Below are 27,323 nucleotides of genomic sequence, written 5' to 3' on the forward strand. Positions count from 1 at the left end.
CCAACATTCCGTACGAACAATTCCCACACAGACTCACTTATAAACTACACCCCAACTCCACCAGCATTAGAAGTCGAAAAGGACATTACACTCATAGAATTCTCATCAGCACTGTAATCCCTGAAAGGAAACACCCCCGGCCTCGACCGCACCTCCTACTCAATGATACAAAAACGCACCCCCCACCCTTAAAACCAGAATAATAAACCACTTTAACAAAATACTCGACTCATACATCCCACAATCGCTCAAACACAGCCTAGTCCTCCCGATTCTAAAATCACAAAAACCACTAACAGACATAAAATCCTACAGACCCATATCACTTAACTCATGCCTAGCCAAAACGCTCGATAAGATAGTGGCAAAAAGGTTATGGTGGTTTGTTTTGAACAACAAACTAATTCACAACAACCAACTAGGTTTTAAAAGAGGCAAATCGGTACTAGATAGTGTACTCTACGTAGACCAGCTAGCTACCAAAGCCATTGCCCAAAAAAAACATCTAACCTTAATATTCCTTGACTTCACCAAAGCTTTCCACAAAACTAGTCAGTCTCAGTTGTAAAGGTATTTCAACGATATTTTGCACTTAGTGGTCTTCTTACAGAGGCCAAGAATAGGTATGGGGATCGAGATATCTGAGAAAAATGCGTTATTAGTTACTTTTTAAAGCAGCTTGGAAAACAGATTTTAACAGGAAATAGGAAATAGGAAATAGGAAGGAAATAGAGTATAAAAATTGTTGATAAGCAACAAGTCTTCAAATACCATTGACGTGAAAACATTTTTTTGTTGAACCTTTTTTGTTTAAACCTTGATTAATCCTGTAGAAAGTTTATTCATCAATAAGATAAAACTATTTACATATGTGGGCAGAGCTGAGGGTTTTTGTTTGTCAGCATTATTCTCTAAAACCTTTTTTTTACAAAATCCAATAAAAGCCAGTATTTAAAATAAACCAGTCAAGTAGAAATTAAGTTCATTAATTGGATAAAATTATGACAAGCCAGTCAAGCAGAAAATTGAGTCATTAATCGGATAAAATGATGTATGTATCTAGCTAGTAATATTCGACGGAATATCAAAAAAGAGGATTATGTATGATGGAATTTTGATAATTCGTCAGTAAATTTACGGTATATTTTCAAAGTGAGACGGTATATTTCCGAGGATCGGACGGTATATTTTATACCGCTTACGGTATTTTTAATACTTTTCGGTAATTTGTGAGGTCTAAATTGACCCGACGGTATATTTACGGTATATCGGTATATAATGGTATATTTTGTCAATTTCATCAATCTATTAAATTTCATTTTCAACGTTATATAGAAATCCAATAAAAGAAATTTTTTAAATTAAGCCAATCAAGTAGAAAATTATGATGGAATGGCTAAATGTTCTATATAGCTAGTAATATTCGACGGAATATCAAAAACGAGGCATATGTAAAATATAACTTGAATTCGTCAGTATATTTACGGTATATTTTGAAAATGAGGCGGTATGTTTCGGTATATTTCTGAGGGTCGGACGGTATATTTGATCGATAAATCCGCGGTCACACTGCCTCTAAATCAAAATAATTAATTAATTTTGCTGCATTAATTATTTTGGAGAGAAATGGCTTTCGCCAGCATTGTGAAACGTTCTCTGCGCTCCGGGTTGCAGTTACAGGGTTTTGGGTTACAGCCGCCGCAGTCCTCTGTAATAGGATGCGGCTTACTAAGGTATATCATCGACCCGCTTACATAATTGTTGAAAATGTCTAATTTTTTAATTTCTTTTTCCTCTTTATCCCAGTTCGCATCAACACCGCCGTGCAGCTGCGAAATGGTACCCGGATCCGGAATTCATGAAGCAGTTCAGCGGCCCTGTGATGTATCCCGACGAAATAACTTCGCTCTGGAAAGTGCCCCCATGGAATAGTATGTACATTGCTGCGACACAGATCAAGTGGATAATATAATATATAATATAATATAATATTTAACACTTCAACTCTTCACCTTCCCATCCAAATCGTAAATTAGGCAAAGTCACGCCCGTCGAAAAGTCGGTGCGCAATTTGACACTTAACTTCGGTCCGCAACATCCCGCTGCTCACGGAGTACTCCGGCTGGTGCTAGAACTGGACGGCGAGGTAAGGGTGTGAGGTTCCGCACAGATCCTCAATTGGATTTAAGTCCGGACTCATTGAAGCCCACTTAATCAACGGTTTATTGTGGGTCTCAAAATAGTCCATTGAGGCCCAGAAAAAACATGAATTGGCGCATTATCCTGCTGAAAATTATTTACCATGTGGCATTTTTAACAAAAATTCAATTTTTTTAAATTTTGTTTGGTTTGAAGCAATAATGAGTGCTTATGTACAGAATCAATCAGTTTGTCACTTTTACTGAAAAGATGCTAACACTGCGACTCTCAAAAAATGAATAAACATGATTGCACATATATCTATTTTCTACGTAGAGCGCGAGCTTGATTTCTTATCTAAGCTAATGGTACCACAAATGGAGTTCAAAGAAGACGAAAATTTGTCGTAACTGAGCACAACAATAAGAGAAAAGAACTACATAGTCAAACCAAATAAACAGCTATTACTTTTTAAGAAAAATTGAAAATAATTTTTGCACATATAGCCATTTTACTAAGGTATGTAAACTTTTTGCAGACTGTTATGCGCGCGGACCCACATATCGGATTGCTGCACCGTGGCACGGAGAAGCTTATTGAGTACAAGACGTATACGCAGGCTCTTCCCTATTTTGATCGTTTGGATTATGTTTCGATGATGTGCAACGAACAGTGTTACTCTCTGGCCGTAGAAAAGCTACTTAATATTGATGTGCCTCTCCGGGCCAAGTACATACGCAGTGAGTATATTCAGATCAAATCATTACATTAAATATTTTTTGCATTTCTATATTCGCTCCAGCGCTGTTTGCTGAAATCACACGCATTCTAAACCACATAATGGCTGTAGGGACACATGCCCTAGACGTTGGCGCACTCACACCGTTCTTTTGGCTCTTCGAGGAGCGCGAAAAAATGATGGAGTTTTACGAGCGTGTTTCCGGAGCCCGTATGCACGCTGCGTATATTCGACCTGGTGGTGTGTCGTTGGTAATGTACAAGTGTTGTCAGAATTTATGGAGATCTAATCTCTGAGCTTTCAGGATATGCCGATTGGTTTAATGGACGATATCTATGAGTTTGCCTCAAAATTCGCCGAGCGCCTAGATGAAGTGGAGGATGTGCTTAGCACCAACCGCATCTGGGTGCAACGTACTGAGGACATCGGCATTGTAACTGCTGAGGAGGCTCTTAACTATGGCTTCAGTGGCGTCATGCTTCGTGGTTCAGGCATCAAATGGGATTTGCGGAAGCAGCAGCCATACGACGCCTATCATCTTGTGGACTTTGACGTGCCGATCGGCACAAAAGGAGACTGCTATGATCGCTATCTTTGCCGCATCGAGGAAATGCGTCAGTCCCTGCGCATAATCGACCAGTGCCTCAATCAAATGCCTGCAGGAGAAATTAAGACGGACGATGCTAAAGTGACGCCTCCGTCGCGTTCCGAAATGAAAACTTCTATGGAGGCACTGATTCATCATTTCAAGCTATTTACTCAAGGCTTCCAAGTGCCACCTGGCGCCACATATACAGCCATAGAAGCTCCCAAAGGCGAGTTCGGTGTTTATTTAGTGTCAGATGGCTCCAGCCGTCCATATCGCTGTAAGATCAAAGCTCCCGGATTTGCCCACTTAGCGGCGTTAGAGAAAATTGGCAAACAGCATATGTTGGCCGATGTCGTTGCCATTATTGGAACATTGGACGTAGTTTTTGGCGAAATAGATCGATAGACGAAGATGATTTTTTCAATATTATGCTTTCATGAACTTGTATATGAAAAATGGTTATTAAAATCAGAGTTATGGTCGTAACAAATTTGTTTTATTGTCTTTATATCCAAACACGGCAACATCGATTTATCGTAATCGGACCCGGAAAATTTCCTTTGACCATTGACGATTTATTGTTGTAATCCAAAACCGAAAGGGAAAAATCCAGTTCTTTTTTTCATTTACTGTGGACACAATTCTCATTCCCATATTATTGAGTTTTAACTTTATTTCCATAGTACTTTCACATAACTCTTAAAATATACAATATGTATTCTTGCCAAACAACATCGAAGATAAACTTTCTGGGTTTTAAATATATATATAATTATCTTTGTCATATCTATTTTAGCTTATATTTACCAGGTAAATATAAGAGTATAGAGTTTATGGCCAGACTCCGACCCAACTCCGTCACCGGCTCTCTATCGCATACGCGTCGTAACATGCCAATGGTCGTGTTAATATAACAAATTGCACACATCAGTATGCATGTACAATTGGGGTTTGTTCTTTTTATGCAATGAAGTAGCGCCTATTTTCATAATCTTACTATAATAATTCAATGCCATTCTCATTGAACTTAAAAGCTGAAAAGTCATACATAACACATTAAAGACTAAATAATTAATTTATACACATTGATGTCAATAGAAAAACTCCAACCAATAGGTAATTTGTCGCGTAGATATTTATAGGACTCGATTTATTTTGCTCTAAAATAAAACCCCTCTGCGACCAACAACTTGGATGTGGGATGTGTGTGTCTGTGTTGCACTATCGAGTTATGTTTTTATAATTTAATTTGCTATGCATTTTTTTTCGTATCTAATAATTTTTATTCTACGTGATCACATTGAAACTTTTGTTTTAAAAACGCTTTTAGGAGTTATTTTAAGATAGATATTTTGTAATATTTAACATATTATTTCTAGAAGCTTTAACAATTTGCAACGTACATATGTATTTACTATGAAAGTTTCAAAATGGCATTAACCTGATTAATATTGCGACATAATCTATCAATTAGCTAAATACATACATCTCCCATGACACACGAAATGTATCCGTGGCATGTTTCTATTATCGGCCGAAGCAAGGGTAAGACGTATGTACATCAATTTAGACATATAAATTAATCAAGAGGCATTGTTAAAAATATAATTATTCTTTTTTTTACATTTTTCAGATGCTTTCAAGCGGCGTCATTAATTTATGTTAATCAATAACAATTGTATTAGCCATCGTAAGAGACGTTGCGAGTGGCTTGGCTGAGGTATGTGAATCTGACTGAGTACACTTACATACAAGTTAATTCATTCGATTGTGTTTGAGTTGCTTGTTGGTTACGCTCAAGTTGTCTATCCTTTAACGCTAGTCGATTTAGTTAAACTATATTATAATACATAAACTAAAAAATACTAATACATCATTCGCTAAATGCTACTGTGTGTGTGTTTGTATATATTTTGTTGTTTTTTTTCAAGCTGAAAAATTCACATATTTTAAGGTTTAGTTCTTTCGAACATTGCAAGCTTTTTTATTTTTCCGTCACTTTTAATAAGCTCTCGCGTTTGTTAGGAGCCAAGAATGATGCATGCATCTTTTATAATTGCTTAAATCGGCTTTTATCAATACCCTTTATTTAAGACTATTTGTTGATGTCGGTAGATTAATGTCGGCAGTGATTGGGTCGGACGTTTTCTTCATTTTGTCGCAGTAATCATTAAAAATATCACGAAAGCGTATCCAGCATTTCTCCGGGATAGTTATTGAGGTCCGAAAATTGTTTTTCACCTATGACAAATCGTATCGTAATCAGATCTTACAGTCTTAAATGTATTATTTTCTTATCATTATTAATACGTACTTCACTTATCCGCATATAAACTCCACGATTATTTTGCCCAATATCAAAATAAAAGTTTTTATTATCAACCTTCATATGACGCTCTTCGGGCAAGTCCCCTTTAAACCTAATGAAAAAATAAATATTAAAATATATATTTCTTTTTCTGTATTTCCATATTTTGTAATATCTAGATGTCTGCCCGGCTATTTTAACGCTATTGCTTTACATTGAGTAGAACAATGTTGGAAAAAAGGTCAAGCAGGAGGGCAAAAAAATGAGATTTAAATGAAATCCTGAATATACATTATATGTACATATTTACTTATGAATAAAATGGAATATATATTTTTACTATACCCTCCATCATTAGCCCCAAACTCTTCCAGTAAGTCTGTGAGCGCATCTCGAAACTCGATCATTCCTTGGGCTGGTAGTGCGATTTGCGATCGAGGCCCACCCCTTGTTATGGTTTGTGATACCTTTGAATTGGTATTGTTAGCCTATGTTTGCCAATAGGATATTTCATACATATTACCCGAAGGAAACGGCCACGGGCATTCTCCTTTAGATCCAAATAATATCTTCTATAATCTTTGATCATCATTTCGGACTTCAATTTACCATCCTCCGGCAAATTGTCTGTGTTCGGAGGGCCTGTGTTTTGACCAGCTTATTATTAATAATTATTTTATTAATTCCAAAATAATCTAACTAAAACAAAAGAAAATCGTAGATTCGGCTTGCCGATGTTGAAATACCCTTGCAGAATTCAAAAACTTGTCAATTAAGAACGATTACAACTACAATACAATGTCGTTTTTGCTTAGCAAGTTTTGAATGCTAATTTGAATCGACTTTCTTTTCTCATTTGCCTATAATTTAGTTGTAGGCATTTGAAAATATTAAATTAAATAACTTTGTTTGATCTGGATGGCATCTTTTGACTACCTAGAAATTATTTTCAAGTTCTTGTCCGCTCTGCAAGGGTACATCAATAATTTTGTACCTAGTGATGCATAGTAATCACTAAAGGATGATAAGTGGTCGCGAAATTCGGCAGCAGTTGAAAGGGCCAAGTATATTTGACTTCGTCTGCCATCAGCGCCAATCTGAAATGAAAAAATCTTCCTCAGGTACGAGTAAAACCAATGTGAAGTCTAGTGCCCCGACTATACGACAACACGATACTAGACTGTTTTTTGACTATTGCTATTTCAAATATAAAACTTCAGATTTTTATAAAATCTTAACGAGTTTTGTAAACTGAAATTTAATTGCCATTTTTAGCGCTGTTTTTGATTATATATGTCGAGAAGGATATTGAATAGATTGACTTTGTAGCTTTTTTTTAGTTTTTTGAGACGGAAATTGTTTTTGTGTTTCAAACAGTACACAAGTTTTTTATCGCTGGGTAGTCCGAAAGTAATATTAATTTTTAAGCCCTACATACATATGTATAGGCATAACAAATTAAAATTGATGGCGTTTTTTTGGTCTATCTTAATACTGGACTGATGTCCAGTGTGGTGTAAGTTAATGTACTCTTGAAGAAACAAAAATTGAATGTGAGCTTTCGTTTTTTTTTTTACCTCGGCTACTTTAATAAAACGCCCGCGCCGATTTTGTTTTACATCTAGATAGAATCGCTTGGATTGTATTTGAAGCATTTTTGTAGCCAGTTCCTGTTCCACTGTACCGCCACCTTCAAGAAAATAAGAAATGTAGATGTAGATATTGATATTTATAGCTAAATGCAGTAATAGTAATAGTTAACATATGTACCTTTGCCAGAGGAATCGAAATCGTTTCTGCTTGAGGAACCCTCCATGTTAGCGACATTATATTCTAGAATAAACATTAGGAGAATGTTGGTCAGTGCACAGGCGACACACTCGCTGCTTCTTCCTCTTCGACATACTTGATCCTCCTGAGATGCCTTCATCTCCACTTCCAAGATCAGACATTACGAAATACTGTCAATGAACAATTTTTAGCTTGGTAAATTTGTGCGTCTATTTCGTTTCTTGACACTTCCGCTCTTTGGTTCGACTTCAACCCAGTCACTGCTCAATCCGTAGCCTACTATGAAAAAGTGCAGCTCAGCTCATCGTACATGTACATATGTTCAACTATTATTATTATTAGGTATATGCTAATATGCTAATCTATTACCGAATCGAATAGATATGTGTATAATTTCATACATGAAATGTTTTGTAGCATATATGTACATATGTATGGGTGGTTGGCATTTACAGCACCAGTAGGGACGACTGTCTATATTCCTTCAAAACAAGACCACTGTCCAACATTTGCTGGACTTTACTGTAATATAATGTAGCTTTATATGTCTCCTCTCTGAGAGAAGTGTGCTTACTCTCTCAATTCTAACGGTTCTTATAACTTTAGGCAATTTTGCAAAAGCGGAGCGAAATGGAGCTCCAACAAAAATAGCACCAGTAACTGTTTTATGTAATGGCTTTTTTTTCTGAGCTTCTTTATATTTTAAGTTCTTGATTGAATTAAAAATCTGTGGCTTTAGGTGATTGTGACAAGAAAGTTACAAAATTTAAGTAATTATGGGTCTTGGAAAGCACTAAAGTGAAGAAAAAAGCCAAAGGATCAAAACTTTCATTTCAGAAGGCAGGACCTATGCTAAGGTGTGGCTAATTGTCTGTTGTTAAAACAAAAATGATTAGCAATGCTTTAAAATATGTTTTCAATAAGAAACACATGGATGAAAGGACGCGATATCCCCATTTCTGGTAAAACTACTGGTTCGTGAGAGCAAGGAGGACACATTTAAGTCGGCCACAGAGCTAAAGCAAGGATCTTAAAAATCGTCAAGTACCAGAAAAGTTAGATCTTGTTTACAAGAACGTAAAATGGGTACTCGTAGTCCAAGGAAAATTCTACTTTTCACGGGAAGGCATAGGGCAAAAAAAAGTTTGGTATGCAAAATAGCAGTAAAGTTGGGACAAAGAAAAATGGAGAAACACCCTGTGGTCCGACTAAAGCCAAAATTTATTTTTTGGTGTAAAAGGGTCTTGTTCTTGTGTGAAACGACTACCGAATGCAGAATACAACCCCCTGACTCACATGTAAATTTATTAGACATAGAAAAGCAACCAAAATCGTATGGGCATGATTTTCGTACTAGGCAACATGTCTATGTCAATATCAAAGAAACAGTGATTCTGCTTTATGCAGAATACGAAATAGAGTTGTTTTGTGTCTTCCAGCAGGAAAATGACCCAAAAAACTAGAAAGAAAGCGCGAAAGTAGTTCGAGCACAATTCACTTAGTGCAATGGATTGGCCTGTTCAGTCTTTAGACATGAACTCCATTGCTAATATTTTGGGTTAAGTTAAAAAATATGTTTTTAATGCGGAACCAAAGAACAATATAGATCTTTGGAGTATCCTGCATGGTTCGTGGATCAATATCCCAAGGAAAAGATGCGAAAATTGGGTGAGCTTTAATGTCAATATGTTGAGCTGCTGTTGTTGCTGCCAAAGGTTTTACAACAAAATGCCAACCTTTAAATACAACTAAAGTAACATATTTTACAAACAAATGTGGAAAGTTCCTTTGTATTTTATAGTGTTTTGATTTCTTTGTAAATTGGTTTTATTTTTTTTGGTGCCCAAATTTCTGATAAAATCCTTTTCTTTCCAAATATTTTTATTTGGAGTTTGCAAATCAGACCAGTGCTCGGGGATACGATAAATTATACCTTACATATTAGTCTTAACGTTCATTAGAACCATTACTTAAGCAAAATCCGTCAATTACACATCAGTCCCCTGGTGCTATTTTTTACGGCGTAGCTGTATATGTAAATATGTACATAAGTATGTGCACGGTCACAACATAAGGGAATGGGAATGAACGTAAATTTATTCACGAAAATTGTCATATATACATAGGTTCATCACTGTTAGCGTTTTTCCTTACACACCAAAAACCTTGAACGATTTCGCAATTGCATGTGTACGTACATATGGATGTATCTGTATCTACGTACACACATAGATACAATTCCGAAAAATGTATTTTTGCTTGTGAGTGTAAGTATAGTATGGTTGATTTATGAGCATGTATTAACTTTGTGAAGAACTTCTGTCCTCAAACTTCAAAAACAAACATAAAATACAACACTAGCATTTTAATTAGTTAAAGTTTTTAATTTAAATAAAATCACAAATACGTACACACACACACACACACACGCACTTTTTCACGACCGACGAAAACAGTGTGACCTGATCCTCGGAAATGTAACAAAATATACCGTCTCATTTTCAACATGTATTATAAATATACCAATGAGAAAACGAACGTAGCCCACTTAAGCCCCCTATATTAAAACAAAAGAAAAAAAACAACTTGACTTAAACCGCGGATATATTAACGTATAATATTTCTAATAACATTTCTTGTAGGTCCATCCAATCCTTTATCTTTGCTTAAAAAATACCACGATAACTGCGATAAAATTCTTCAAGTTTCATCATTTTCGTGGCTAATATTTCAATACCCACTGGTCGGCAATGGGTAAATCTCTCTATGTCTATGAACGAAAATCATAGTCCTCAATTTTGGTATTCGGCTGAATATTACTAGCTGGATAGGACCCTCATCCCTAAACACAGAAGTTTATCACATTGATGTGTTAATTTTCTATCAGATATGCAAATTTTAAATGCTTACTTCTATTTGGTTGTGCCTAATATAAGGTTTTAACAAAAAAGGTCAAAACATGAAACGTAAATAGTATGGAATGTCACGTTATTTTTTAATGGTTTTCAAGCTGATTTGAAACGTAATTAACAATCAGGCAGGCTCCGGTTTTAACTAATTTTTTTTCTCGTTTTAAACATAAACGCCCGTTTTCGGAAAAAAATGCAGCGTGATACAAAAGATTTGTATTACTTCAATTTCTCGTTTTAAAGCCAAACGACGGCAGAAAGTGCGCGATTTAGGACGATGAAGTCTTCTTAGATGCAACACCTAAGTATTTAACATGTCCGACGAACTGTGATGCATCCATATTGAAAATTAAATTGCCAATGGTCAACGAATTAATTTAATTTTGACCCAACATTTTAAATTAATTGAGGCGGGAAACGGCCCTAAAGCGCAAACATTTATTTCTTGCCAACATTCCGATAGCCAAAACGCAAACTGTTGTTGCCGTGAGCTTTGGTTAAACAAAACTATTTATAAGCAGAGGCAAAAGCTTAATTACCCTGGTAATGATGTCTAACTTATGTTAATGCATTAATAGGTTATCTAAGTTCTCCGAGGAAAATGCTTCCGTTTTGAAAGAGGAGAAATCGTACGTTTTGTGAAAACGGGAGCAACAATTTTCGTTTCCGAAATTGTAAACCTGTAACCAAACCTGTAAAGTACTGCACTTAAATACACACTTGTTGCTGCTGATAATAAATAATAGTAAAATACCCAAAAATATCGAAACAAAAAATTCATTACATCCCGACTGGGAATCGAATCCCGGTGTCTACATATACATGAATATATTTTATTGTAAATATTTCATTGAAAATATTAATTATACATTAATAAATAATAATATAATATATAAAATGCGAAAATTATATTCAATAGAAAAGATAAATAGAAAAATAGAAATAGCGGCTATTGTTTTATACAAATATTCCATCGATTGTCTGCAGCCCTAGCTAAATACCGTTACCGCCGTTACTATTCTAAATACCATTCTAGTATAGTCCAGCTCCATCTCTGACATGGCCGTGGGAAAATGGTGCCATGAACAGCTGAGTGGGCAACGATAACGATATTTTTTTTGATTCGAGATGGCCAGATCAATGTGACCAGCGAACTTGGTTTTAATCAAGACACTGAATCCAATGATTGTTCTTTTGCTAACAACTGATCTCGGAGCAGAAATAAAAAATTAAACAAGTGATAAGAGAAAGAGAGAGACAGACAGTTAACTCCTACATCCGGCTAGAAAGAACAAGAGAAAAGTGCAACGCACAAAATCCGTAGATGGATTACAAGATCACGACACCGATCCAGACGATCCTGCTGTTTATGAACACATATTAAACATTGTATGTATGGAATGGACAGAAGTCTTCTTCTTCCAAAATTTTTAATTTTACAAAAGTTCAGAATTTCGGGCGACTTTCGTTCAGTAGACACCAGAGGTGTCTGTGCAAGAGACAAAACAAAAGATTATGTATTCCGTACTAACTTATCGTAAAATGTGATCGATCATGATAAGGACCAAAATCATTTTCTATCAATAGCTTGATACATCAATCATCACTATTCCTTTATACCCCAAAGTCGCTTCACTTTTGTAAAAATGGAAAAACTACAACTTCAAGACTTGATTCGCAAGAACAATCCGAGTTTTAAATTAATAAAATCTGAAATCCCCAAGTCAGACAAAGCAGAGAAAGGATAGCCTAAAAGAGAATTGAATGAATCGTCGAACGAAAGTTAAAATGTAATTGTTCCTGATCAAATATCTTGGTATTGTATTGTTTAGTATTTGCTAATAACCTATTCGTACAAATAGGCGACCAAATTCCACGAATACATGAATAGTTAAAAATTGTATAAATTTGCTCAAAATATAGTTTAGCCCATTCAAAGAAGAAAAAAGTTATTAACCTATCTAACTTAACATGGAAAAATGTACAAATGCTCATCACCAATGCGTAGTTTTAGTAATACCTTTGGCTTACGTGTTTTCCGCGAAACGTTTACGAACACTAATTTTTCGTTTTGTCTCTCTCGCAGCAGACTTGACATAATCCCAATCACAAGCTTTTGAGCTTTCGTCTTTCAATTGCTTTCAAATTTGGAGAGAGATAGTCTCACGAACGCGTCCGGCTCGAGCAATCATCGCCGAACTCGAAAAAATCACCATCAAACCTGAAAAAAGTTGTCGAAATAGCAGCAGAATAAATGGCAGATGTATCTCAATGCTGCCCAATGTATTTGTATCTCTCTCTCGCAGCAGTCTTAACTTAATCACAATCAAAAGCTTAAAGCTTTCGTCTTTCAATTGCGGCATTTTAGTGGAGACGGTTCGTGGCTCGTCGGGTTTTATTGAATAGCAGCTAAAAAATATCCATACATCATATCCATAGTTTTGTTTTGATTCCCGTGATTGTGATCCCCAGCAATCTGCAGTTATTTAATGCGCGTCTTGTGATACTCTAATACAAGCGAAACGTGAGTACATATCTATGTACTAGTCGCATGCATATTATGTAAATATATATCTACATAAATACTTATTTCTTGCTGGCTGGGGCTGCTGCTGCTCTTGCTCTCCCCTCCCCACCCCATCCGCATCCACTGAGAAAAGCCAGAAATACATGCATGTGTACATAATAAAATACGAGTACCGTACCGCCGACCGACTCGCTGTTATTATATATCTTTTCTGTGTACCGAATAAGAATGTGTTCGTATGTTTTGTACGAATTGGCCTTAGTGCTTATGTTAACGATATCTAATTTATTAGTTCAATCTATACTATATACATAGGTTATATTTTGGATCATATCATCCTTTCTCGTTGTCATGAAACTTTTTGAATAATGACTACAATCGTAACTGTAATACTGTCCGGGAATCATTGACATTATAGCATTCGAGCATATGATATGTATGTACCTATGTATGCACCCATGTACATAGTATTTCCACGTATGTACATGAACCGGTTGATATGATGTATGTATGTATCGATCAATTGATATCTGGCTACAGATACCCGACTATAGCCAATTGGCTACCACCACAAAAGGCGCCAATTTGAATGATGTGTGTTGTGAATGCTACTGCTTCAGGTGTTCGAATAGTTACAAATGTGTGCCTCATTTGTTAAGTGTGTTCCTATTCGTAGTGTGCTATTAATTTTTCATGATGTTTTCTGGATATACTGGACTGCACGAATGGCCAACCCAGCTCCAGTTCCCCATGACATCCCAGCAGAAACCACCCACCTACCCCATTTCAGCTCCTGCGTTGGATGCACTGTTTTGTTCTTGGTTCGATCTGTGTTAGCTTTCGACTCTCTCGGTCTGGGTCTGACTCAGTTGCTTTCGGGGCTCTTTCGTGACAGGGATACGTTGTACATGTGAACGAATGCGAATACGTATACTATACACCTACATGCATATATGTACTTTGATAAACAGGGTGCCCGTGGCCCTACGCTGTTGCATAAACACTCAAGGGTGCAAATATGATTAGCTATACAGTTTTCTTTTCATTACTTGATTTTCGGCGTATAGCACCAAATACTATAATATGACACTTATACCATCATATAATACCACGTAGCTAAAGTTTTTTGTTCTTTATTAGATGAGACGTTGGATCCGTACAGTGCAAAAATAGTATCTATTATAAAAGTATAATGATAAAGTACAAAACCCAACCTAATGGTATGCGCAAAAGGACTTACTAGGAAAAGTTAATTTACATTTACGTTAATATCTTTAGTAAATGATAAAAATTTAATTGAAGATATGTATATTGTTTAGTATCAATCCCGTTTTCGGTGTCGAACCCTGTAATTCTGAATAACTGTACACACAGCCCCACACATGCACACAGCCACACAATATATGAGCTTTTTCGTCAGTGCGGTGCGTACTGGTTTGGATGTTGTTGCTGACTTTGCTAAACTTTCTGGTACAGTAGTTTGGACACACATGTATGTACGCGTAGGTATATGTATAAACATACATACAGTCAGACATAGCTACATAAGTGCATATAAGATATGTATGTTTGGATGTACATACATACATACATATGTATGTACACAAGTATATGCATAACTTGCCATTGCCATTTTTCGCTTCGTTGCATTTGGGGGTTTTGCTTAAATATTATGTGTATGCATATTTCAATCTGTATACGTAGTCTAGGGTATGGTATGGTATTTGTAAATAACTTGTAACTCCCTATAGGCACTTAGATTCAACACAGTCGTAAATATGTATGTACATACAGATGTATATATAGCCAACATAATGTGCTCCCTAATATTGTTAAACAGCGATAATGATTGTAGATTCATTCACTCTACAATTGATGCATGTATCTTTCTTTTCTTTATACTTTCTGTAGAAGTAAATATATATACATTTGCATATACACACATATACTATATATAATTCATTTTATAGTATACTCATATGTAGAGAGTATATCACTTGCCACGTGCACGATCAGTCGCTCAAGTCGATCTTTGTGTGTCCATTACCTGTGAGGTGTAAGGGTATATTGAATTCGTGCAAAAGTATATACATATCTACATATGTACATATTCTTTTACTATGTAGGGATTTGCTGGGTAAATGGGTATGGAAGAAAGGATACCACCGTTTTTTTTTAAATCTGTTTACTGGGAATATTAGTCAGGCACGAAGTATACTTAGTTGACGAACTGTAATAGTATACGAACAGTTGACTCTGCAATAATTATTCGATTATTGATGCTAATGAAGGATCAACGTGCATATGTATAAGATTTATGTTTATTGTGTGAGTTAGTAACACATAATCGAAATGAATGCTTAGAATAATAACAACAAAACGCTATATTTTGACACATTTATAATATGTCTCCCGTTTTTTTTATACCCCATCTTTTCAGTCGTAGATTTGACGTGTCTGCTACTTAATTCTACTTATTCGGCGCGAATAACTCCTCTATAAAGCCATGAGAAGTGCACGGAAACTTATGTGATCAACTAAGAAAAACATATTCAGGTAGAATTAGATATCGACAAGTGAATCGGGATGGAATCGGGATAAAACGATTAATAACCACAGTTTTATATATAAATGGGCGTTTAATAACAAGGAGATGCAAGTGGAAAGGTTATTGCCAGAGAAGATCCCACTGATAAGTAGTTCCTTTACACATACGCCTAAAGTAGCTCCAATAGTCTTAAGAATATTGCCAACGCGAGAAAATATATCTTTCGCCGGTCAAGAAGGTTTAATTAGAATCCTGCAAGCGGCATTGACTGACCTAAGCGTAAAGCAGAGAACAAAGGAGCCCACTGGTATTGAAATGGCATCTTCTGAGGATGGCAATTTGGGCACGACAACAGAGACAGTGACTATGACTGCGACATCGTCTGCGTCAGCATCAAACCCATATAGTAGTTCAACCCATAGTAACTCCAGCAAGGGTGCCGGGCGTTCGAATAATTGCAAGCGCCAGAAGTTTTGCGGTTTAGTGGAAACACCTAGCAGGAGCGGTGATCTCGATGATTCCATTCAAGCTCCTGACGTGGCCCCGAATAAATGTGTAGGAGATAGCGACGAATCTCAACAACAACAGCCACATCAATCTGTCACCGTTGAGAAGGCACAACCATTGCCAGTTCCAGCTCTCGATAGCTCCAGTAACTGTGGGAGCAGTAAGAGTCCTCAAAAGATTGGAGGCTATGATAACGATCTCTATATTGCCCCGGAGCAGGCTCTGGTTACGAGCGTGGAGTTGGTAGTGCCAGCGCCACAGACAGCAGCTGTACGACACTCGGAGGAGCCATGTAATGGGTCAGGGGGAGACTCATCTTTGATCAACACCAACAAACGGCAGTACAATTCGGGTGCTCTCTATGATGCCACTGGTTCCTCCAATTCGACAAAATATTTTTCAAATGATAAAATCGATGGTTGTGTAAATGACTCCTCCAATTTGAATGTAAGAATTCCTACTAACTTAGCATTAGCAGCAGCAACTGGTGATATTTTGCTGGCAGATCGAAGGGCTTCGATATGGGCTCCACATGATGAGGAGCAAGTGCAGGTAACAACGCCAGAGACAACGGCACCAGACGACCCCAAGCAGTGTTCTGTGAATGTAGGCTCAGAGCTGCCTTATCGTACGGTACAACAGCAACGACACTCTGAACTGTTGCTTCAGATCGAGAAGGAAAGCTCTGGAGCAAGTGAAGGACTTCCATTAGCCCTGCAGCATCATCATGATAATTCGACACAGAGCCAATACGGGCATCAACAAATCCTTGATAGTCAGCTGCATAGTAATATGTACGCACAAATGATGCAGCAACAGCACCACCATCAGCAGAACATTCATGAGCAAAACTCGCGAAATCAGCAGCATGCAAACTACTCCAGCTATAACCCACATTTTCAGCATTCTGAACTCTTTGGAGTACATCACAGTGATCATCATCGCCAGCAGCAGCAACAGCTTCCACATCACATGGAGTGTCATGGGCATCTGCATCAGCCATCTCCTCTTGGCCAGCAGCAGCAACAGCAGCAGCAGCAACAACAGCAACAACAACAACAGCAAATACACGAAGCTTATCACGATCTCATTATGGATGATTTTCACGAAGATCCCAACTCGGCGTACAAATTGTAAGTAATGAAAAGTATTCAGTAAAATAGGTATAATAATACTCTGATGTACTAAAGAATGTCTTATCGGCAGTATCATAATGAAATGGTTAATATTTTCTTGTGATTTTATGTTTTTATTCTCTATCTTAAATTTTTCCGCATTCTGTTATTACATTTGTCTTTTACAGAACGCTCTCTCCCGGTAATGTGAAGCCGGAAAATCAAGACGATGGCTACGAGACCAGTGCTGGCGATGTTCTGACTCCTAATTCCCACAGCTCATCGACACACTCTGTCACACCACAGCATCAGATGCAACACCCCAATATTGGGGTAATGCAACTAAGTCAAAGCAAAACGGAAGAGCTGGTGTCATCCCATAATACAGTAGCCGTTGCCGCCCCACCAGCTTCTGGCACCAATGGCAATCAGGCACAGGCTCCTCCGCCCCTGCCACATCTTTCTAGCAATGCTAATGCTGCTGGTGTTGATCCATATAGCTTCATGGGCGAGGAGATGCGCATGCTTTCGCCGGTTAGTCGCCATATAGAGGACGTCGCCTCAAATACGGCAAGTTATGCAGGCGTGCCGGCTCCAATTTCAGTGCCAAGTGGAAACACAGAGTGCTCTAGAGGGGACATATATCAACATCAGCATCCACAACAGCATATGCACAACAGCGAGCCTTACAATGACATAGATAAAGTTGAGTCAACTGATAGCTCTCTCTGCGGTCTGCCATCTAAGCCAACTCCGAAGAAGAGAGGTCGAAAAAAGAAGCTTATAACTGAGGAGGACGCAATGCAAATGTCTGCATCCGTTTCTCAACAGGGGTAAGTACTGTCTGCATTTATATATTTGCCACAGGCTTAAGGAAGCGGGTATTTCATATATTTTGATATCGACTTTTGCTCAAAAGAAACTGTGCCGCTAATTCTGGCTGCGACGATGCTGCTGGCGATTCACTACTGGGAATGAAGCCCAAGGAGCGCAAGAAGCACGACAGATTCAATGGCATGTCCGAGGCGGAGGTCATTAAAAGGACTATTCCAGACCATCTATGTGATAATCTCGATATCGTTATAGTGAGTTGTAAATTTCGGATGAAATGCGATCACGTCACCTTATTTCCCAAACCAAGTCTAGTTTTGAGAACCATTTTGAAAACCTTTCACTTACATTTTGCAGGTCGGTATAAACCCTGGTCTCTTTGCGGCATATAAGGGACATCACTACGCTGGACCTGGGAATCATTTCTGGAAGTGCCTGTACTTGGCTGGACTCACGCAGGAGCAAATGAGCGCTGATGACGATCACAAGCTGCTTAATCATGGCATTGGCTTTACTAACATGGTGGCGCGTGCCACAAAAGGTTCGGCTGACTTGACCAGGAAAGAAATCAAGGAGGGAAGCCGCATATTGCTCGAAAAACTGCAAAGATTCCGCCCCAAAGTCGCCGTTTTTAATGGAAAACTTATATTCGAAGTTTTCTCGGGTAAAAAGGAATTTCACTTTGGTCGTCAACCTGATCGGGTCGATGGCACTGACACAGTGAGTTGTTATCTACCGACTGTAAATTTCAATCATTTAAATGTCAATTCTATTTTTTTATTATTATTTTTTTTCTATTGAATTTCCCATACGCGAAAAATGACAAAAATTCTATTTTATTGCAGTACATTTGGGTGATGCCTTCATCATCAGCACGATGCGCACAGCTGCCACGCGCCGCAGATAAAGTTCCCTTCTACGCGGCGCTAAAGAAGTTTCGCGACTTTCTGAATGGTCTAATACCTAACATTGATGAGTCAGAGTGCGTATTCACAGATCAGCGCATACGTCAATGCAGTGAGCAGCAGCAGCCTGATGTCAACAATACTATACAACCGCATGCTGAGCAGCAAGTTGGCTTGATATTTGTCGATGGCGGTGGTGGTGGCGGTGGTAGCGAAGGTGGAAGTGTTGAAGGTCCTAGTCAGATGTCTGAGAAATTATTGCCACATATGACTCCTAATGTGCCATCGCCTAACAGTGTAAATGAACGTGGAACGTTTGCATACACCGGCGGTGATAATACTATAAGAAATGCACCAAACACCACTATTGGGGAAAACACTTATTTGTTTGGACATCAGCAGGCTTTACCACAGCAGCCTCAAGAGAAAAAGAAACGCGGCAGACCAAAGAAGGTGAAGGGGCAAGAAATGACTGATCCTTCCACAGGAAGCAAAATCACAATGAGCAGTCAACAAATGGCACACCACGACTTTAATAATATTATGAATCTTTCCATGATTGCGGGTGGAGGCAATCCGGAAATGCCAAAAAAAAAGCGAGGCAGGCCAAAGAAACTAAAACCCACAATGGATAACATAATACCAGCCAAGCAGCAACATCACCAACATGCTAATGCAAATCCCAACTCACAGCCACCAGGATTGTCTGCCATGCACCCGCTCTCGATGGAACATATTGCATCATCACCACAGAGCAACCATCAGATTCCGCCCAGTCTATACAATACGCCGCCACCTTCGCATATACTGTATACGGCATCGGCGTCGCCAATGGCTTCCCCAGCACTAAACTGCAACTACACTCAAATACACGGACATGGAACTCCGCCAGTGGGTCAGTCGGTTTCTGCTGCTCATGGTACGCCACCTATTCTTGATCAGCAGAATGATCACATGCTGTCCCAAAAACAGAGCCAGCCAATGGGATTAGGCATCGGCATTCGAGATCAACCGCACCTAGGCGAAACGCCGCCGCCTAATTCTCCAAACATGTGCACCGCAGTCGATTTCGATCAACCAGATGATAACCCTGATGGGCAAGGGCGGGAGCAGACCCAAGGGCAGGCACAGGAGCAAGTACTCGGCATGGGGCAACAGCAATCGCAAACCGTGGACAAGGCCCAATATGTTAGTCCTGGCCATGAAGCAGATGCGAACGCAGTACATTCTCAGGATCATTATCAGCAGTGGATTTCACCGCATACGCATCAAGGCCAGAAACCAATTCTTCAACAAATGCATCAGCAGCCACAGCCATTGCAGTACCATCAGGAACCGTCGGAGCACTGGCAGCGCTATGAGGAGCAAAATCCCTATTTGCTAATGTCTCCCCACCATCAGCTGGAGCAGAGTCCTCAACTGGGAAACTTGCAGAGTCAGAACCCAAGTACATCTGTCCACATCGGGTCAGATGTAGCACGTAAGAGCTTGTCGGGCTTAGAGTCCCTGGTTGATCAAATCCCCGCTATCAGAGAGCATGATTCCACCCCCATACCACCAGCAACGGCAGCAGCTGCTGCTGCCGCTGTTGAAAGTCGATTATTGGGTCTACAACAACAGCAGCAGCAACAGAAACGTTGCCACCAGGACAACCCAGTACAGGTGGAGTCAGGCAGATCTGCGAACGACGGCAGCAATGTACTGAATAATAATTTTTCTGTTAGCAATCTCGCTGCCTCTGCTGCGACAACGGACAACGTAACTGCATATACCAGCAGGGCAGAAAACCGAGGCAGCAGCGAAAGTAGTAATAATAATCAGAATAATTGCAGCACCAGCAATGAATATGCCATCCATAGCCCCACCGGTTATCCGCATCATGCCACACATTTGATCACTAGCGCGTTGGGAGCAACAATAAATAATCCAGAACCACATCCGCATCCACACCCACACACACATCCTCATCCACATACGCATCCACAAATGTATATGGATCATGCGCACATTGCCAGTCATATGGCTCATATGCCACCAGTAAATGTGAATTCAGTGTACGCGTCAACAGCATACGGATCGCATCCCCAACATAGCACAGGTGTTCCAGGCGAATATGCTGCCGCTCATGGCCACTACGGTCTGGGCAGTCCTGTGCAGGCTACAGGGCCAGGCAGCACAACTACATTACATGTGCCAAGTCCAAATTATCCATATGCCCACCCGTATAGTCACACACCGCCACAGGCAAACTATCCATCTTATGGTCATCCCCATACCCATCATCACTCCCATCATAGTCATCCCACGCATCATCTCAGCGTCTTTGATCGTCTCAAGCCGTCCGACATAAGCGGATACGGAGGTTTCTGATTTAAACACCCAGAACAAGAACAACAGCAATTGACGTAACCAGAATCACAACGATACGAATAATGCGGCTCGATGCGAATGTAAATCGTAGGGTACGATACAGCTACAGCTACAGCGCTTTAGCGTCTCGCCGCATCTCAGCAATATTTATCAATCTCCGGCCTTGCCGATTCTAGTTTAAGTAAACCTTAGATTTAATAAGTAAGATAACCAAAGACTTCGCCTAATAGATTTTTCTTTGATGTAGCGTTACATACTAAATTTGGAGAAAACAATAATAATTAAATATAATAATAATATAAATCATAATATATACGTAAACGAAAATTAAATTTGCATAGTAACAAAAAATTTGTTACTTACTCGAACTTACAAACAGTTTGATAATATTCATCTACTAGAGCCTTGCATGAACCGAAAGTAAAGGATACATTATAAGTAATGTGAAACTAACACCCTTCGCCGTCGCAGTGTGATCCCATGATCCGAGTCCCCTAAACGAAACTTTAAATGGCGTCTCGTTTGAGGGCAAAATTAAACTACATACATATACGAATAATATAAAATGCCTATGAATGATGTATTTTTTGCTTGATTTTATGGGACATTGCCAACATTAAAACCAACGAATTTAACTTTTTAATTTAAAAATGGTAAGCAACGAGCCTGAAAACCTCTGTAACAACTATTGCCCGCCATTTTCATTATGTTTAGGTGATAAGAATCAAGACGGTCAAAACAGTGATAAAAGTGTAGCAACTGCCTTGAATACTGATATAATAGAAACTAACAGTAGATTTATGCATGGCTCTTATACGAATACGTACAAATATGAAATGCGAATATTAACAAAACGAATACTCATGGAAAATCGTAACCATTTTAACTTGTTTAATGAATGATATCTCAGTTTTGATTTTTTTTAAATACTGTATACCGTCACGAATTGAATTTTTGTCGCAAATTGTCACAAATGAAGACACATCAAACGTTTTGATAAACTAGAGGTAATATCCGGTACTTACATGTACACCAATTCACTGTTGCAATTTAACTATTGGGTAACCAAACAACGAGATCGAAAATAGGAGTAGCTACTACCAATGTCAATGTACATACTACATAAATACATACTATTTGCATACATATGTATGTATATTGATATACTCTTATGTATGTATGTAAATACTTCACAATGGGCAAAATGATGTACTAGGCATGTATGTATGTTCGTGCAAAGTGTCCTACTAATAACTATTAAACTAAATGCATACGTGTGTGGACACTGCGAACTTAAATTTAATTACACAATGTTAAAAGGTTATAAGCAAAGGATTTATGTACTTTACATAAATGATTTTGTATTTTATGTAATTCTAATATTATTTAAATTTTTATTAATGAATGTTAGCAACGCATTACTATAACAATAAAATCAGTTTTTAATGGTGCAACCAATAAACAGTATACGTAGACTATTCAACGGAACACCAACGTAATATTTTGAGCGGCTGATTGGTGACTTTTCAAATGAATCAACTATTACCGCCATAACGCGTATATTTATTTAAATATAGACACAAATTTACAAGCTTCCATAAAAACTGTTTAAGATAATATACAATTTGTTTTATAATCAAAGTCCAGGTTATATGAATAGATACTAATTGTTCATTGTGTGCTTTGAGTAAAACAAACTTATTACCGAAGAGTATTGCATTACAACTTAACGATTACTGTCTAGGCAGAATAAATATAATTCTGTGCTAAAAAAGTCTCTATAATAAGAAAATTGGGCCATTTTCCGCTGTAATGCGAAGATTTCAAACGTTTTAAACTGTCTTAATAAGTTGATTAAACGAAAGCTGCAAAGAAAGCTTAGTTAATTGGGAAATTCTTCGATTAGATATTTCGCTATGTGCGTTCATAACTGGAAAACAAATCAGCACATTTTAAATACCGTTTTCAATACCCAAACAACAATTTGAAGAACGTTTTGTCGGTTATGTATGTACATTAATAAATGTATTCATAATAATTTCTGATCCGTTTTGTTGATATGTACATATCATAGTGCGACTGGTACGGTACTGTACCTCCGAACTCGTACACATTCATAAACAATTATCTTATCATAGAACCTTTGTGCCAAAACATCGATCGTCTTTTCCCTGTGGTGTTGCAGATTTTGTAATCTATGTTATATCGAATACTGAAGAATTGCAAATTTGCATTGCATAAAAATGTATTAAAGTTTTTCACTATATTTGTAATTTTTTTCGTTTCTGGAGAGACCCTACGAAATCGTTTTCCAAAAATGTCTGTCTCCCATAAAAATAAGTACATTCGAGTACGGCTAAGCTTTTTTTCTATATGTCGAAATAGAGAAGTTATCGATGGCAGATTTAGAAGTTTTAGGAAAAGGTTTTGAAGCATAAATAATTACATACAAATTCATATGCTTACTTATATATAATTGTGACATAAATACAGATGTAATTCGGAAGACTGTGACGAAATGTGTATATTGTGTGTAATAATTAATTACTATTTATATATATTATAAAGTAGTACTAATGTACGTATGTATATTCTTATATATGTATATTCGAATATGTTTTACTAAGATAATATTTCATATCTACGTGTTTTTTTCGTTTGCTCGTTGTAGAAAATGCAAACCCTTTCTAGGCCATAATAAATCCTTAAATGGTTTATATTTTCCTTAAATGAATGTAAGTACTGTTCATGATATTTCTCCATAATTCTTCTGTCTGGTCAAATGGAAAAAACGTTACTATCAACAACTATATTATTGTAGGCAAACAATGTAAGACATCCTTATTTTATTTATTATACCCGATACTCAAAATGAGTATTGGGGTATATTAGATTTGTGGTAAAAGTGGATGTGTGTAACGTCCAGAAGGAATCGTTTCCGACCCCATAAAGTATATATATTCTTGATCAGCATCAATAGCCGAGTCGATTGAGCCCTGTCTGTCTGTCCGTCTGTCCGTCCGTCCGTCCGTCCGTCCGTCCCCTTCAGCGCCTAGTGCTCAAAGACTATAAGAGCTAGAGCAACGATATTTTGGATCCAGACTTCTGTGATATGTCACTGCTTCAAAAATATTTCAAAACTTCGCCCCGCCCACTTCCGCCCCCACAAAGGACGCAAATTTGTGGCATCTACATTTTTAAAGATAGTATAAAACTAAAAACTCAGAATTGTAGAAGATGAATATATCTTCTAGAGTGCAAAATCTGAACCAGATCCTATAATTATTATAGCCAGAATCAAGAAAACAATTTCATTCTTTCTCGCTCTGTCTCTCTCTAACACACAGGTTTCATGGTCGGTTTTGCCAATTGCAAAATATGAGTTCAAGGATCTCAGAACCTATAAGAGCCAGAGCAACCAAATTTGGTATCCACACTCCTGTGATATCGGACCTTGACCGTTTTGTGTCAAAATTTCGCCACACCCCCTTCCGCCCACGCAAAGGACGAAAATCTGGGGCATCCACAAATCTCAGAGATATCCGCACTTCTGTTAGATCTCACTATAAAACGTATATCTCAGAATTTCGCCCCACACCCTTCCGCCCCCACAAAGGACGAAAATCTGTTGCATCCACAATATTGCACATTCGAGAAAAGTAACATCGCAGAATCATAGATAATGACCATATCTATCAGATTGCTGAATATGGATCAGATCGGATCATTTTTGTAGCCAAAAGGAACAAATCAATTTGGAGTGGCTACGCAGCGCCCGACGTCACGCTCAGACTGATTTTCTGTCTCTCTCGCACGCACTCTTTGTCGTGTTGTTTAATATTAGCGGCGTCTGCCGGAGGAGAGCCATACTGACTTAGTATCGGGTATAACTGTAGAGTTGCGGTGTCCGCAGCAACTCACAACGTTCCACCTCGTTTTTTTATACCTACGGATGTAAATTCTTGGAATTTGTTCAAGGTTTAATTGTCTATTAGAACGATTAGTTCATGCCGTATTAGGTATTATGGCTATAAGATGTTCGACTTTCTCGATATCTGCTTCATTCTTGCTACTGAGACGCGTCTTTGCCAATGTGGGGTCAGAGCGAGTATAAGATTTTGCAGTCGGAGGTCAAAAGTCGACAGTAGTTCGCTCTCAAGCTATACTAACATATTAGTATATTATATAGATTTCTGTCCCGGGCCCTGTCATTATTATAGCCATGATGATGAAAACAATTTCCAGCATACTCCAAAATATTATAAAATTCGAATCATTCGATACAAAGAGCAAAAAATATGCATAAACTAATATTAGAACATATGTAAGTAGCGGTTGCGGTTCGTCTCTTTCTCACTATGTTTTTCCCATCGCTCATAACAAGTGCGAGCTTTGACGTCCTAAAAAAATCCCACCAGTGCCTTTGGAGAATTCCGATACCAAAAGACAAAGGATGCGCCACCAATCGATCTCGATACAAACTCCGCCGTTCACGTATAATTACGTAAAAAGCATTTTGTATAGGTTACATAAATCATTACATATAATATAATATATAACATATACATCATATGTATCTCAGGATATAATTCGATTTTTTTTTACCCATCCGGCTCTGGCGCTCTCATCTGCACACTCGTTGCCTACGGGCAATGTACGAATTCCCTAATGATGGTGGTGAGTGTCGTAGTGAATCGATAGCTTCCTTGGAGCTAGCTCCAAGTTCTCCGCCATCATGAAGTAGAATGTCTTATTTCCTTCCCTAACCTCTTTAGGAAAGTTTTAAGCCAAGGATGCTTTAGTGTTATTTTGCCAACGTTTTGCCGTGCCAAGTTTTAACTCTAATCATTGAGTGCCCACTGATTAAGGGCAGACACTTTCACGCTTACAGTGATGGCAGATCGTCTGCATTGGTCGTTACCTTCTACTACTAGTACTGCTAGTACTTCCCCGATGTTGAAGAGCAGTTTCGGATCCTTCACATATGTAACTGTAGAAGACGTGAGGGTTTCGATATTTAACTACTCGGCTAGTGTTCTTTGAGAATTTCGGGTTGAGTTTCCGGATAGGATACTTATCAATATGACCCCGCTAAATACCTAATTTTCATACTATAATTGACTGCCCAAGTTTTGGACAAAGCATATTGAGCATATTTATATTAAAGCTAAAACATATTTTAGCATAACAGATACAAGTGCTGATGGATCACATATTAGTCTAATAGCTATCTTTCCTGCATGCTCGCGTAACAGCCTTCTGCTGGTTTCAGACGGGCCACTTGACGGTGCTGTAACTGCATCGCCTCTTGCAATATGCAGTCATTGCATGTCAACGTCCAAGATAAAATAGCAGATCAAGACGATACTAGTATGGACCTACCCCGTCTAAAAGAAAGAAGAGAGTATTATCAAATTTGGGCAATACAATATGTAAAAATGCCCTAAAATACTGTGCCTGAGCTTTACTAAGTAAAGAGAAGAGAGCAAAAGAAAAGAGAATTTTATTTTGTTCATATCTTTATTTAGTCATAATTTTATAATATATGCACATCTTTTGCCATTCATTAAATATATAGGAACTTTATAAATATGTATTTATATCTTTCATTTTTGTAAGTTCTACTCAATTTTTGCAGCAACTCTGGTTAATACATATGTACGTAGATGTTAATATTAATATTACTTTTTCTTTTAATTTTAATTTCTTCCCGATTCACAAAGTGTGTATGTTGTATAGCATGTACTCAAATGTCTCTATGCGGATAGCTAGGAACGGTGAGGTGATATCAAAGTTTCCTTCCCATCCCATTTGCACACATAATATGTAACTTGGTCATGTCACGAAAGAAATCCCATTAAAAGCCCAAATAAAGATGATTTGTAGGAATACAAAAAGGAAAAATAGGATGCATATACATGTAAATCTGATGAAAAAAAGTCATATATATTTGGGTATTTGTGAGCTGACGAATCCATTCAGATGCTTTCGTTATGTATATGATGATATGTCATATATATTATTGTATAAATAGGATTGCAATGT

General features: G+C 37.9%; 3 protein-coding genes across 12 annotated transcripts; 2 read left to right on the plus strand and 1 right to left on the minus strand.

The window, feature by feature from the left end:
- The first annotated feature begins 1,554 nt into the window (after window positions 1-1,554).
- LOC108164464 (NADH-ubiquinone oxidoreductase 49 kDa subunit) lies at window positions 1,555-3,957 on the plus strand. Its single transcript, XM_017300198.2, has 6 exons — window positions 1,555-1,733; window positions 1,807-1,931; window positions 2,037-2,146; window positions 2,678-2,879; window positions 2,942-3,129; window positions 3,183-3,957. The coding sequence occupies exons 1-6, from the start codon at window positions 1,627-1,629 to the stop codon at window positions 3,870-3,872; spliced, it is 1,422 nt and encodes a 473-aa protein (XP_017155687.1). The 5' UTR covers window positions 1,555-1,626; the 3' UTR covers window positions 3,873-3,957.
- Window positions 3,958-4,108: 151 nt separating this feature from the next.
- On the minus strand, window positions 4,109-10,040 carry LOC108164465 (transcriptional activator protein Pur-beta). Of its 10 annotated transcripts, none has more exons than XM_017300199.2 (9): window positions 9,978-10,040; window positions 7,682-7,842; window positions 7,546-7,608; window positions 7,353-7,465; window positions 6,770-6,872; window positions 6,299-6,417; window positions 6,121-6,242; window positions 5,782-5,887; window positions 4,109-5,708 (listed from the first exon to the last, which is right to left on the minus strand). In XM_017300199.2, the coding sequence occupies exons 2-9, from the start codon at window positions 7,725-7,727 to the stop codon at window positions 5,553-5,555; spliced, it is 828 nt and encodes a 275-aa protein (XP_017155688.1). In that variant the 5' UTR covers window positions 7,728-7,842; window positions 9,978-10,040; the 3' UTR covers window positions 4,109-5,552. The 10 variants fall into 10 exon arrangements, with proteins under 10 accessions (XP_017155688.1, XP_017155689.1, XP_017155693.1 ...); XM_017300200.2 differs by having other exon boundaries at window positions 6,299-6,432; XM_017300204.2 differs by having other exon boundaries at window positions 6,299-6,432; window positions 7,682-7,736; window positions 9,978-9,996.
- A 2,599-nt stretch (window positions 10,041-12,639) lies between these two features.
- Window positions 12,640-23,268, plus strand: LOC108164486. The gene is made up of 6 exons (XM_017300242.2): window positions 12,640-12,999; window positions 15,443-17,190; window positions 17,361-18,005; window positions 18,092-18,257; window positions 18,361-18,723; window positions 18,849-23,268. Exons 2-6 carry the CDS (start codon window positions 15,656-15,658, stop codon window positions 21,276-21,278), a joined length of 5,139 nt encoding a protein of 1,712 aa, XP_017155731.1. The 5' UTR covers window positions 12,640-12,999; window positions 15,443-15,655; the 3' UTR covers window positions 21,279-23,268.
- Window positions 23,269-27,323: the final 4,055 nt, after the last annotated feature.

Source organism: Drosophila miranda, chromosome 5 (assembly GCF_003369915.1).
Source record: "Drosophila miranda strain MSH22 chromosome 5, D.miranda_PacBio2.1, whole genome shotgun sequence".
Taxonomy (NCBI): Eukaryota; Metazoa; Arthropoda; class Insecta; order Diptera; family Drosophilidae; genus Drosophila; species Drosophila miranda.